Source organism: Callospermophilus lateralis, chromosome 3 (assembly GCF_048772815.1).
Source record: "Callospermophilus lateralis isolate mCalLat2 chromosome 3, mCalLat2.hap1, whole genome shotgun sequence".
Classification (NCBI taxonomy): Eukaryota; Metazoa; Chordata; class Mammalia; order Rodentia; family Sciuridae; genus Callospermophilus; species Callospermophilus lateralis.
Genome location: NC_135307.1, coordinates 35,969,097 through 35,982,643, shown reverse-complemented (window position 1 = coordinate 35,982,643; position 13,547 = coordinate 35,969,097). Strand labels below are relative to the sequence as shown.

General features: G+C 47.4%; 1 protein-coding gene across 2 annotated transcripts; it reads left to right on the top strand.

Annotated features, from left to right (window-relative positions):
• The first annotated feature begins 5,977 nt into the window (after positions 1-5,977).
• Slc22a17 (solute carrier family 22 member 17) lies at positions 5,978-8,912 on the top strand. Of its 2 annotated transcripts, XM_076850017.2 has the most exons (7): positions 5,978-6,350; positions 6,616-6,656; positions 6,843-6,988; positions 7,294-7,399; positions 7,558-7,775; positions 8,061-8,172; positions 8,293-8,912. In XM_076850017.2, the coding sequence occupies exons 2-7, from the start codon at positions 6,619-6,621 to the stop codon at positions 8,579-8,581; spliced, it is 909 nt and encodes a 302-aa protein (XP_076706132.2). In that variant the 5' UTR covers positions 5,978-6,350; positions 6,616-6,618; the 3' UTR covers positions 8,582-8,912. The 2 variants fall into 2 exon arrangements, with proteins under 2 accessions (XP_076706132.2, XP_076706131.2); XM_076850016.2 differs by having other exon boundaries at positions 5,978-6,656.
• The last annotated feature ends 4,635 nt before the right edge of the window (positions 8,913-13,547 follow it).

Here is a 13,547-nt window from a genome sequence, read left to right as displayed (position 1 = left end):
ACCACAGGGAAGAAACCTGAGCCACAGACCCATTGCTTCAGTTTTGCATTTCCAGTTATCTGGCACAATAACCACTTTCAGGGCACCTCAGATTTCAATCACAATCTTAGTACCTTGGCACCCTCTGAATTTGCCTCCTATGTTGTGGGCTCCCTTCTCATTTCATTCTCAAGGAAAAAAAAAATCCAGATTAAGTGCTCACCTAGCATGTGTGGAGCCATGGGTTCAATCCTCAGCACCACATAAAAATAAATAAATAAAAGTGTTGTATCCAACTACAACTAAAAAAAAATACTAAAAAAAAAAAAAATGCATGTGAACAGCCCAGCACCACATAAAATTAAGAGATTATTATCCAAGACAGACAAGGATGTAGACAATAAAACTCTAAGGTATTTTGGCTGTGATTATATTGCGGTAACTCTGGAAGAGAGGCTAAAAAGAGTAGAGGAAGGGGGAGTGGTGGGAGTCTGCTTGATGTATTAGAAAAGAAGGGTTTCCTCTATTGGGGAAATATGAATAGAGGAGACAAGTGGAAGGTGGTTCAGTGTAGAGAAAGGGGAATGAGCTAGTTGACTTGACACATGGTCCATCCCAGTCCTTACCTAGGATTGGGGAATGAAGTACCTGTCAAGCATAAAAAATTTATTAGAGAAATGCATCTCTAACTTGAATGTACATACACCTGGGGATCTAGTTAGAATACAGATAATGATTCAAGGGTCTGGTTGAGGCTGAGATTATGCTCTCAAATGATAATGGGTGCTGCTGGTCCTTCAATTCCACTGAATAGCAATTCTAAGGTTAGAGAAGATTTTGAGGCAAAGATGCTTGAGCTGACAGCTAAAGGATGGGAAAAACTTCACTAAGAAGCCATCTAAGTATAAGAACCAGCTTGTGCAAAGATGCTGTAACATTGGAAAAGCTGAAGAAGGTCAGAGGCTAGAGTGCAGCAAGTTTGAGACATGTGAAGTGAAATGGAGCTACATAGAGCATATGACCAGGCATGCAGGAGCATATGTGAGTTCGTGAGCTGTCTAGAATACTTATCTTCATGGTGATAGCCTGGAAGGGACACACAAGGCGCTTTTGTGTGTGTGTACTGGGGGGGGGGGGGTGCTGGGGATTGAACCCAGGACCTTGTGCATGCAAGGCAAGCACTCTACCAACTGAGCTATATCCCAGTCCAGCAGCCCTTTTTATTTTCTATTTTGAAACAGGTTGCTTGGGGCCTTGTTAATTTGCAGAGGCTGGCCTTGAACTTGCCATCCTTCCTGCCTCAGCCTCCCAAGTCACCAGAATTACAGGTGCACTCTACTGTGCCCAGCAGACCTCCATTTTTAAAAAGATTATTCCATCTGCATCCATAATAGATGGGAGAGGGGATAGATATGAAAGGATGCAGAACACCAGGTGGGAATTTGGAGGTTGCAGTATTGGTAATAGAGATGGAAGAGAAGCAGACTATCTGAGAACTATACAGGAAGTATAATGGATAGGATTTTGTAAATGACTTGACATGAGTTAAGAGGAAATTTCAAGGACTGTCACCTGAGCATCTGGCCATAAGTGGTTGGTATTATTCCTTGAAGAAGGAAGACTAGAAGATGACCAACAAGGTTATAGTGGGGAAGAACATGAGTCTGGTCATAGGGAATTTGAGGTCCCTGTGAGTTACCAAAAGTGGACCCTGGGCTCAGAAAAGAGATGAGCTCTGGGGGGTATATCTGGGACTCAGATTTGTATCATTTGTACTGGTGGTGACTGAAATGTTGGGAATGAGTGAGATCCCAAAAGGGAGACAATATTGTAAGGTGAGAAGAGGGTCAAGGACCAAGTCTCTGAGGATTGCAGACCTGAATGATGGTGAGGAATAGGAGGATGTGCCTGCATGGAGAAAAGGAGTAAAAGAAAGAAAACCAGGGGAATGTGGGTCTTAGAAGATAAGTATTTAGAGGAAGGGGTTGTCAATACTGCCAAATGCTGTTGAAAAATCATGGAGATTCAATCAGGATGGGATGGTGAATCCCAGAGAAGTGGTCTCCTTGTAGAGACTGAAGCTAGAAAGCTGAGTACAGTGCCAAATCAGCTCTCCACATGCATAAACTGAACTACAATTGCCTGTTTACATGTCTGTCTCCCCAAGGTGGTCTTGTCCAGCCTATTATCCCAAAGCCTAGACAAGGCCTGGAACATAGTAGGCATTTAACAAATTTCACTGATGAATGAATGAGTGGGGAAGAACTGGAAGTGATGAAGGACCCTCTGGCATCTTTCTGAGTTACTATCCTTCAGCATTTTTCCCTGTTCACGCAATGGCCCGCAGACCTAGGAACAGAAGACAGAGCCCCCAGCCCCTCCCTCCCCTGGGCCCTGGCCCCCCTTCCTCTCTCTGACGAAAAGTCTGGACCGAAGGTTCTGCTGACGTGGGAAGGGGAGGGGAGTCTAGAGGAAGAGGAGGGGAAAGCAGCGCAGAGATCGCAGAGACTGAGGAGGCGCCCGCGGCTGCAGAGCTGCAGAGTGGGGTCCCTTCGGTCTTTCACTGTCCGGCCTCCCGGCGCGCAGCTGGGCCAGAGGGTAGAGCATCCTTTTGGCGCGGTCCAAGAGGGCCGCTGTGGTCGGCAAGCTGGCTCCCCGGGTGGCCACTGGGACCCCAGAGCCTAATGGCGGGGGTGGCAGCAAAATCGACAGCACGGTAGAGATCACCCCCAGCTCCAACGGAGTAAGTGCCTGCGCCTGGTGGGAGGGTGGGGGGTGGGGGGGTGGTGGCGGCTATGCCATCCTATCCCGCACCCCCGTCCAGGTCCCCGCTGAAGGCCCCGCATTTTCTCCCGTGCATCCCCTGTCCCTACCTGCCTTCCTTGCCCTAGCTTCAGCACCTCCCGCCCCCTATCTCCCCTTGCTCTGCGGCTTTCTCCGCTTCACCCTTCTGCCCCCAACACCCCACCTCGCCCCACAGCAGGTCGGGACCCTTGGAGATGCTGTGCCCACCGAGCAGCTGCAGGGTGAGCGCGAGCGCGAGCGGGAGGGGGAGGGCGATGCGGGCGGCGACGGGCTGGGCAGCAGCCTGTCGCTGGCCGTACCCCCAGGCCCCCTCAGCTTTGAGGCGCTGCTCGCCCAGGTGGGGGCGCTGGGCGGCGGCCAGCAGCTGCAGCTCGGCCTCTGCTGCCTGCCGGTTCTCTTCGTGGCTCTGGGTCTGGCCTCGGACCCCATCTTCACGCTGGCGCCCCCACTGCATTGCCACTACGGGGTCTTCCCTCCCAACGCCTCTGGCTGGGAGCAGCCCCCCAATGCCAGCGGCGTTAGCGTCGCCAGCGCGGCCCTAGCAGCCAGCGCAGTCAGCCGCGTCGCCACTAGTACGGACCCCTCGTGTAGCGGCTTCGCCCCGCCAGACTTCAACCATTGCCTCAAGGACTGGGACTATAATGGCTTGCCGGTGCTCACCACCAACGCCATCGGCCAGGTGAGACGGTCAGGCGGGCCTCGGGTCTGGGGGAGGGCCTAGGGTGGCAAGGGCGGGGCCTCATGCCCGCTGCACCCTTCTCACATCCCCAGTGGGATCTGGTGTGTGACCTGGGCTGGCAGGTGATCCTGGAGCAGATCCTCTTCATCTTGGGCTTTGCCTCCGGCTACCTGTTCCTGGGTTACCCCGCAGACAGGTGAGGGCTGTCGTGGGGGCCGGGATGGTAGAGAGGAGGGGGTGCTAGGGAAACTAGCCCAAGCAGCTGGTGTTTGCAAAAGATAGAGGACAATTCGCTGGACTCTGCTGGCCTTCTCTGGACTTCCGTTCAATGATCTACCCCTGACTCAACTTCACTCCCCATCAAGAAATACACTCTTCTGCACAGGAGAATGACCTCCAGGGACCATTTCCACTTACCTGTAGCCCCATATCCATGGACCAATGACATCATCTCCAAAGATAATAGTCCCATCCCCTATACGAAAACCCTGTTTTGAAAAGGAAATGCTCTCTCTTCCTTTGTAGCACTTCTCATCCTAATCACCTCCCTTACCATCTTCATGGATTAACAAATTCCCACTAGCTAACAGCCCATCTGCACTGTTAGCTCCACCTCAGTGGGCTCATTCCTAAAGATCAATGTTAATTCCTAAATATCAGCAGCCCCATTCCCACTGACGAATAGTTCAACTTTACAAACGACTCAATCTCTTACCCACTAGTGGCCCCTCCCACATGGATCAACAGATATTTCAAAAGAGTACCTTCATCTTCAGTAACCCATAGTTTCATGCCTACCACTAAATAAATCCACGTTTATGAATCATTGATCTCAAGAGCATCCCTCATAGATTGATAGTCCAATCTTCATAGATCCTCAGGGATTTCAGATCCTTTCAGACCCAAATTTCCATTTTCACAAATCATGGCCTCATCGACTGCCTGTCTCCACCAACCAGTAATTTTCCCTATGTATCAAAAATCCCATCTCCTCTGTTTCTGGACACCATCATCACTGATCAAGAACTCCAACTCCACTGGCTATCCCCATGGATTACTCATCCTCACTAGTATAGCCCCACGTAAGTGGATTAGTTCAACTTCCATGGATCAAAGGCATCCTGACATTCAATAGTCCAGTTCCTTAAAAATTAAAACCCATTTTCACTGTCCTATAGACACCTGTAGGCCAATGATCCTAAACCTACATATTAGTATCCTGTCCCCATGCATTAATGGCCTCTTTTTCATAGGCCATAGGTCTCATTCCTATGGACCTCATTTCCAAAGATCAATAATTCAGTCTCCCCAAATCAGAAATCTTAGCCACATTAACCAATAAGCCATCCTCATGAAAAATGTAACTGCCCTAAAGATTTAGTGACCTTGTTTCCAGGGATCAGTGCCACCTTTCCAATGACCAGTGGCTCCCAATCTTCATAGATCAATAGCCTTATCCCCAAAGATCAGTAGTCCATCCCCTAAGGATTAGTAGCCCTGTGCTCACTAACTTGTGGTTAGTGACCATCATCACTTGCCAATAGTTTTATCTCACCTGGCCCATTCTTAGTGATTATCCCCATGAATTAACAAATTCATCCCTTGAATACCCATCCATATGGATACTGAGATCCTTGCATTGTGAATCAATGGTTTCATCCACAAAGACCAATTCTTCAGTCTCCAAAGATTTATAGTCTCATCCTCACTGGTCAAAAGACCTACTCCATGGATTAATAGACCCATTCATGGATCAGTAGCTCCATCTCCTGCTCAGTGCCATTCCACTCATCCCCCAAAATCAATTACTGAGCCCCTAAGATTAGTAGTTCCATCTTCACTGACCAAAATTATACCCACACACAAGTGACCAGTGGCCTCACCTCCACAGAGGTGACTTATATCAGTGACTCCCATCTCTTGACTAGTCTGAACAAGACAAGCTCCATTCCTACTGACCAATAGCTCTATTCCTATAGATCAGTGGTTCCAAATCCACTAAGCAATATCCCATCCCTCTATGGGCAACCTCACATATAAACCTAAATGCCCTATGACCAATAGCCCTATCCTCAAGAGTCAATTGTTCCACCTTCCACAGAACCATAGCCACAACCCAGTGCCCAGTAGCCAGACATCACCCACACACAGTACTCATCTCTTCTCATCTTCTCTAATCTCAGTTCAGCTCTTACACCAGGAACCTCATTCTCTACCACCAACTTTGAAGTGGCCAGCCAGCCCCCCACCCAGGACATCTTCCCCCAAGCAAGTCTAGGTAACCAGAAGTCCTCCCCACTTTCCAGGTTTGGCCGACGTGGGATTGTGCTGCTGACCTTGGGGTTGGTAGGCCCCTGTGGAGTAGGAGGAGCTGCTGCAGGCTCTTCCACCGGAGTCATGGCCCTCCGATTCCTCCTGGGTTTTCTGCTTGCTGGAGTTGACCTTGGTGTCTACCTGATGCGTAAGTGGCACCCTGCCAGATGTCCCTCCTTGGGTCTCACACCTACTTTTCTATATCCCCAGGGTCCCCACTGCCCCTTCTTCAGGCCTAAATTTCAGCTGTTCAGAATCAGCTATATTTCTAGCCAGGCTTTTGAATGATCCAGAGGTCCTGCTTCTCTCACATCTGTCTCCCCACAATCTTTAAAGCATTGCCCTGGACTTAGTGCTGTTAGGGAATATCACCTTATTTTAAAACTGAAGCCCTGACTAGCTATGTGATCTTGGACAAGAATTGACATGAAGGTCAAACAGGAGACCTGATGTGAAAGGGTCTGTAAACTGGAAATGCTGATCACTCTCAGAGAGACCGAACCTAGAGCCCTCCTAGGTTTGAGCAGGAGAGGAGAGGGGACTGCACGATCTCTCTGCTCCTTGCCACCTAGAGGTTAGTCTGTGGGAGGTGATGGCTACAACTCTGCTCAGGGTCTGACCTAGCTCTCTGTCCTCCTCTTTCCCTCCCTCTCCCCTCTCTAATGTCTCCTCCCTGGCCTCTCCCTTTTCCCTCATCCCTGCTATTATCTCTAGGCTTGGAGCTGTGTGACCCAACCCAGAGGCTTCGGGTGGCCCTGGCAGGGGAGTTGGTGGGGGTGGGAGGGCACTTCCTGTTCCTGGGCCTGGCCCTTGTCTCTAAGGACTGGCGATTTCTGCAGCGAATGATCACCGCTCCCTGCATCCTCTTCCTGTTTTATGGGTTAGTATTGCCCTTCATGTGTAGTCTGGCCCAGCTCTACCTCCAGTCTAGCTCTTAGCCCAGAGACCCCTCCTCTTCTTCAACTGCCCCTGGTCCAGGCCTGTCTCAGTCCCTCAGAGGTGGGGGTTTCCTAGCCCTGGGTCAGGAGAGGGGAGGCCTCATTGCACCCCACCACCCTGCCTCCAGCTGGCCTGGTCTGTTTCTGGAGTCTGCACGGTGGTTGATAGTGAAGCGGCAGATTGAGGAAGCTCAATCTGTGCTGAGGATCCTGGCTGAGCGGAACCGGCCCCATGGGCAGATGCTGGGGGAAGAAGCCCAAGAGGCTCTGCAAGGTAAGCAGGGCTCTCAGGGCTGGGACTATAGCTGAGTAGTAGAGCACTTGCCTTGCAGGTGTGAAGCCCTGGGTTCAATCCTCAGCACCACATAAAAATAAACAAATAAATAAAGATATTGTGTTCATCTACAACTGAAAAAAAAAAAAAAAAAAAAGCAAGGCTCTCTATGGGTGATACCTTGTATACACACAGGACAGGTGCCTTCTGCATGTAGCTGTGCCATCTCCCAGGGTCCCTACCCTCATGTGGGAGGATCCTGGTTTCTCAGCTGTCTCTTCTAAACTCCTCTCTCTCTCCCAAAGACCTGGAGAACACCTGCCCTCTCCCAGCAACATCCACTTTCTCCCTCGCGTCCCTCCTCAACTACCGCAACATCTGGAAAAATCTGCTTATCCTGGGCTTCACCAAGTGAGCCTGGGTGTCAGATCTGAGGGCCAGCCCAGTAGCTGGGATGGGGATTGGCTGGGTGGGGAAGGCTGGAAGACCTACCGAGGATAACCAAGGATGTGGAAGGCTGAAGATGGTCAATCAGACACTTTTCTTTCTTTCCTTACCCCTCATAACAGCTTCATTGCCCATGCCATTCGCCACTGCTACCAGCCTGTGGGAGGAGGAGGGAGCCCATCAGACTTCTACTTGTGCTCCCTGCTGGCCAGCGGCACAGCAGCCCTGGCCTGCGTCTTCCTGGGGGTCACTGTGGACCGATTTGGCCGTCGGGGCATCCTGCTTCTAGCAATGACCCTCACTGGCATCGCGTCCCTAGTCCTGCTGGGTCTGTGGGATTGTAAGCATCTTCCCTTCCCCATGATGTGGGCTCAACAAGGGAACCCCAATAGAGGTGCCTCAGATAGACTCAGCCAATACTTCTGGCATAGGTCTCCCAAGACCCAGACCCTGCCCACAGCTTCTACAAGTCTCCACCTAGCCAGGCAACCCTGTCTGTTCTCCCAATTAGTGAATGCCCAGAGCCCACTTAGAGCACAGGATCTAAGAACAAAGGGGATCACTAGGGATTAGGCCAGGCATGATCTCCCCACCTCCATTCATGTTGTCCCTCTTGATCCTCCAGATCTGAATGAGGCTGCCATCACCACGTTCTCTGTTCTTGGGCTCTTCTCCTCCCAAGCAGCTGCTATACTCAGTACTCTCCTTGCTGCTGAAGTCATCCCCACCACCGTCCGGTGAGAGAAGGGTACTTCTAAGGCCAGGCCTCAAAGCCTGAGGGATGGAGGGAAGCTACTAGAGAAGGGTTGGGGTGAGGCCCACAGCTATTGGCTGAGTATCTCCTACATCTTCCCCAGGGGCCGTGGCCTGGGTCTGATCATGGCACTGGGGGCACTTGGGGGGCTGAGTGGTCCAGCCCAGCGCCTCCACATGGGCCATGGAGCCTTCCTGCAGCACGTGGTGCTGGCGGCCTGTGCCCTCCTCTGCATCCTCAGCATTATGCTTCTGCCAGAGACCAAGCGCAAGCTCTTGCCTGAGGTGCTCCGGGATGGGGAGCTGTGCCGTCGGCCTTCCCTACTACGGCAGCCACCCCCTAACCGCTGTGACCATGTCCCATTGCTTGCCACCCCCAATCCTGCCCTCTAAGCGGCCTCTGTGCACCCTGGTGTGAGGCTGGCCCATAGAGAAAGGTGACAGGCCCTGGCAAGGAGACCAGGAAGAGAGAGGAAGGCAGGGCTGCCCAGAAGGCTCCAAGGCACCTCACACCAGCCATGGAGGAAAACTCCGAGGGCCGCCCCCATCCCCATCTCCTCCCTGCTGCTTTGTGTTCATGTCCTCAGCAAGTCAGGGAATAGGGAGAGAGCTCCATACTGTAACATGGGTCTGGGCTCCATCTTGTGCCCAAAGACATCCTCCCAGACCTCATTCTTTCTTGCTCTATCATTCTGTTTCAATAAAGACATTTTGAATAAATGAGCATATCACAGCCTGGACTTCCCTCCCTGCTGTTGTCCTTCCATTTCTTGGGGAAAGGCTTCTCAGTGGAACACAAACCATTAACAATCTCCTCTCCCCCTCCCTGTACCCTGCCCCCCAAAATTAACTTGTATAACTATCTCCACTTACTGCTTGCTTTGCTGCCAGGACTGCACTAGGTGCTATACACACTTCATATTTTAAGGTAGGTATTTGGATAAATTAGGTTTTGTTAAAAGCAATACAAATTGAGTCTGCTGAATTAAAACAAAATGGGAGTTTTTGTTAGGTGTATTGGGGCAGGTTAATGTGAGAAGTCCCAGAAAATGGAAGAAACAGACCTAACCATAAAAGGTCAGGAGCTGAAAGGCCTCCTGATTCAAAAAGCAGGACCAGTAACATTCTTATCAAGGTTTCTGGATGAGTGAACTCCAGTGGGATTCAATTCTTGGGAAAAATCATTTCCAGCAAGCATGTGGCTGGCTTGTTTGAGTAACATAATACTCCCACCTCTGTTACTGACAACTAAGAGGAGGAAAGCAAAACTTGGGCACTGTTAGTTTAAGTGGGACTTGATGTTGTTCAGGTAAAAAAAATGGATGTCCACTATAGTATTATTCTTTTTACATATGAGAAGACCGAGCTCAGAGACTCAGTAACTTGCTCAAGGTTACAAAACAAATGAGTGACAGAGTTGAGATGTCCCAGTGCTAGACCTCATCATCACTGCACACTATGGCTACTTTCCCTACCCCTAACATTTGGGCATTTTCCTTGGCAATGAGGAGTGGAGTCTCCCTGAGAGGTGGCAGCAGGTGACTAGAAGTTCCACTTCAGTGTCAGGACCTACCTCTCCAACTAGCCCAGGCCTGGCTTTACTACTTTGAGCAAATCTCTTACCTCCAATATCCTTCAAGGAAATCGCTATGAGGATTGAACAAGTAATGTTTTTGAAGTATGATGAGGTCCTTCAGGATGGGATCTTATTCAATTTTGAAACACCAATGTCTGACGTGGTAGATGTTAGAAAAGTTGAATATTTGCTCATTTTTTCAATAAGTGTTTCCTGTGACAGATTCAAAGAGCAGAGCTATCTGTGATACCTAAGTCACAGGCCACCCTTCAAGGAGCTTAAAATCCATTAAACACTACGACTATTAATGAGGAAAACAGGCTAGTGGTTTGGAGCACCAAGAGGCTGCTTCTTGAAGGTAAGACTCATTCAGAAGCAAGAAGCCCGCAATGCTTCATAGTCTCTACAGTGCTCTTAACCCTAGGCCAAAAGGAACAAATTCTTGAGGACTGGAGAAGGTGAGATTTTTCCTAGAAGATTGGTCTTTGGAGAGAGATTCTTAGGAAAATGGAAGCCTTAAGGCCAGTACCTTGCAGAAAAGGAAGGCCCATTAACTAAGAGTGCAGCAACCCCAGAGTTCCTTTCTCCTTCTGCCAGTTCACATTTGAGGCCCAAGCTTTATGAATCAGGCCATATTACTAGACTCTCAAAATGTTACTGGAAGCTGCACGCAGCAGTGCCCACTTATAATCCCAGTGGCTCAGGAGGCTGAGGCAGAAAGATTCTAAGTTCAAAGCCAGCCTCAGCAATGGTGAAGCTGCTAAGCAACTCAGTGAGACCCTGTCTCTAAAAAAATACAAAATAGGGGTGGGGATGTGTCTCAGTGGTTGAATGCCCTAAGTTCAATCCCTGGTCCAAAAAGAAAAAAAAAATTAATGGAGAATTCATCAGGACCTTCCTCATTTAATTAATTAGCATAATCCCCGATAAATTTTCATCCCTGCTTTACTACTGAAGAAAATAGAACATGAGAGAAATAAAGAGGATTTATCATTAAATGGCAGAGCCAGGATTCTACCCCACTCTAGGTCTTTCAGTTAAATACCCTGCAATATACACTGTGTAAAGCAATATCCAGGGGGTTTCAACTGACTCCAATGTTGACATTTTAGCTCTGACAATCAATGATGACGCAAGAAATCATATTCCTTTATAACTCCAGAGATTGTGCAACAAGATGGTAGACAGGGAAGCTCTTGTACTTGTTTGCAGAGTCCATGTAAGCATAATGGCACATGCCTGTAATTCTAATTTCTTAGGAGGCTAAGGTGGGAGAATCATAAATTCAGGGCCAGCCTCTGCAACTTGGTAGGACCTTGTCTCAAAATGAAAAACAAAAAGGGTTAGGTATGTAGCCCAGTGGTAGAGCACCTCTTGATTCATTCCCCAGCACCACCAAAAAAAAAAAAAAAAAAGTCCCTGTAAAGCAAGAGTTCTTAATAAGTTAAAGACACTGTTCAGTATATTCTCCAAGGAATAGATCAAAAGGACATTTCAATGGATCTCCTCTACATAACCAGTGAAAAAATGAAAAAGAGTTTCAGGAAAAGAAGTAAGAACAATCAGAAAGCTAGAGCAGCCTCTGCATGGAAGGCAGGAAAAGTGAGCAAGATTCTCTGATTCCAACTAGAGATAAAGGCAAAGAATATGGAGGCACCAGTAAAGCACAGGAGATACAATGCCTCATCCTTGAACAATTCCTACTCTAGACAGAAAAGGTCAATATGTCTAGTTAAAACAAGTGGCATCTTGTTAGTTGCTCTGAACTTCAATCACATTTCATGGGACCCTAATTCCACGGAAAATAAAAATTATTTTTTTAGGCTTTTATAAATGGGAAGGACAAGGCTTGGAGAAGTAATTTATTTAAAGTTATGTGATGGTAAATAGAGTAGCCAGCTCCAGAGAAGTGAGACCCTGCAATTTTCTTCCTGCATGCCAGACAGGAAATATTTCCAAATGTGATTAGAGAAAGTATCACTGTCTAATATTAAACTCATTAGGTACCCCAGTAGCTACAAGGAAACTGTTTTCAGGCAAATAAGAGAAATGACTACTTTTCTGGAAGAGACTATATTGATCGCAACAGTTTTTAAAAACGTTTTAGTTAGATTCACAACTAGGAACCATAATGGATTTACTGGGATAAAATTAAAAGAATACAGAGGGTACATTTCTAAACTTGAAAAGTTATATGAAAAACAACAACAACAAAAAAAAAAAAAAAAACAAAGAATGAAGTTAAAGCAACATAAGGACATTTATATGCCTTCTCCGTCAGCCTAGCCTGTCCACCATGCAACCAACTTTTACAAATTAGCTACTAATGTCTGGTGCAGTCTCAGGTCTGAAGTAGCACACATAGGCCTCACCTGACCTCACCCTGGGTCAAGTCTGTGAGACACAAAAATTACAATGCTCTGTGGAAAATGCAGAGAAATGTTAAGAGTACTAAAGCAGCTTTGAGCAGAAAAGATGTTCTTAGTCTGTTCAGGTTGCTATAACAAAACACCATAGACTAAATGGCTTACAAACAACAGAAATTTCTCTCTCTCAGGGCATGTTGGCTCATGCCTACAATTCCACCACTGAGGAGGCTGAGGCAGGAGGATCTCAAGTTCAAAGCCAGCCCAGGTAACCTAATGAGATCCTGTCTCAAAATAAAAAAGGTCCGGGGTGCAGCTCAGTGGTATAACACTTGCCTGGCATGTGCAAGGCAACGTTAATAATAATAATAATAATAATAAATAAAAGAAATAAAAGAAACATATTTCTCACAGTTCAGGAAGCTGAGAAGTTCAAAATCAAGGTGTTGACTGATTTGGTGTCCAGACCAAATTTCTGTTCATATATACCACCTAGCTGCTGCCTCCCATAGGAAGGAACAAGCCAACTCTCAAGAACCTCATTTTTCTGGGCTTGGGGAGTGGTAATGGAGACTAAACACAGTAGTGCTTAAACACTGAGACACATCCCCAGTGCTTTTTATTTTTTAGTTTAAGACAGGGTCTCCCCCTCAGTCGTTGAAGCTGATCTCAAACTTGCAATATTCCTGCCTCAGTTTCCCAAGTCACCAGGATTACAGGCACATGAAACTATAACCAGCTCAGAGGTCTCTATTATAAAGGCATTAAATCTTTTATAATGGCAAGACCCTCATGCCCAAACCACCTCTCAAAAGACCCAACTCCTAATACTATCATACTAGGGATAAGGTTTTAACATATGAATTTGGAGGAACATAAACATTCAGACTATAACAGAAGGTCACCCTCTATAGGAGGCAGTCCAGGAAAGCTTCTTAGATATTTAGATTAAATCTTGCAAGGAAGTCTTTTGAGTTTTCCAAGGAAAAAAAGGAGAAGTAAATAATGCAACGTATACAGACATGACAGAATATGATGTGCTTGGAAACCAGTTAAGTGTGAGTGTATATATGTTTATTTTGTGATGTTGGGGATCAACATGGGCCTCACATATGATAGACAAGCACTCTATTACTGGACTATACCCTAGCCCAGCAAAGAAAATAAAGGGCATCTATGAAAACCCCATAGCTGGGGCCAGGGCTGTGTAGCTCAGTGGCAGAGCACTTGCGTGGCATGTGTAGGGCACTGGGTTCAATCCTTAGCATCACATAAAAATGAACAAATAAAATAAAGGCATTCTTTCCATCTACAACTACAAAAAAAAAAAAAAAAAAAGAAAGAAAGAAAACCCCATAGCTAACAGAATAATCAATGAAAGACTGAAAGCTTTTTCCCTAAGATCAGGAAAAAAAGA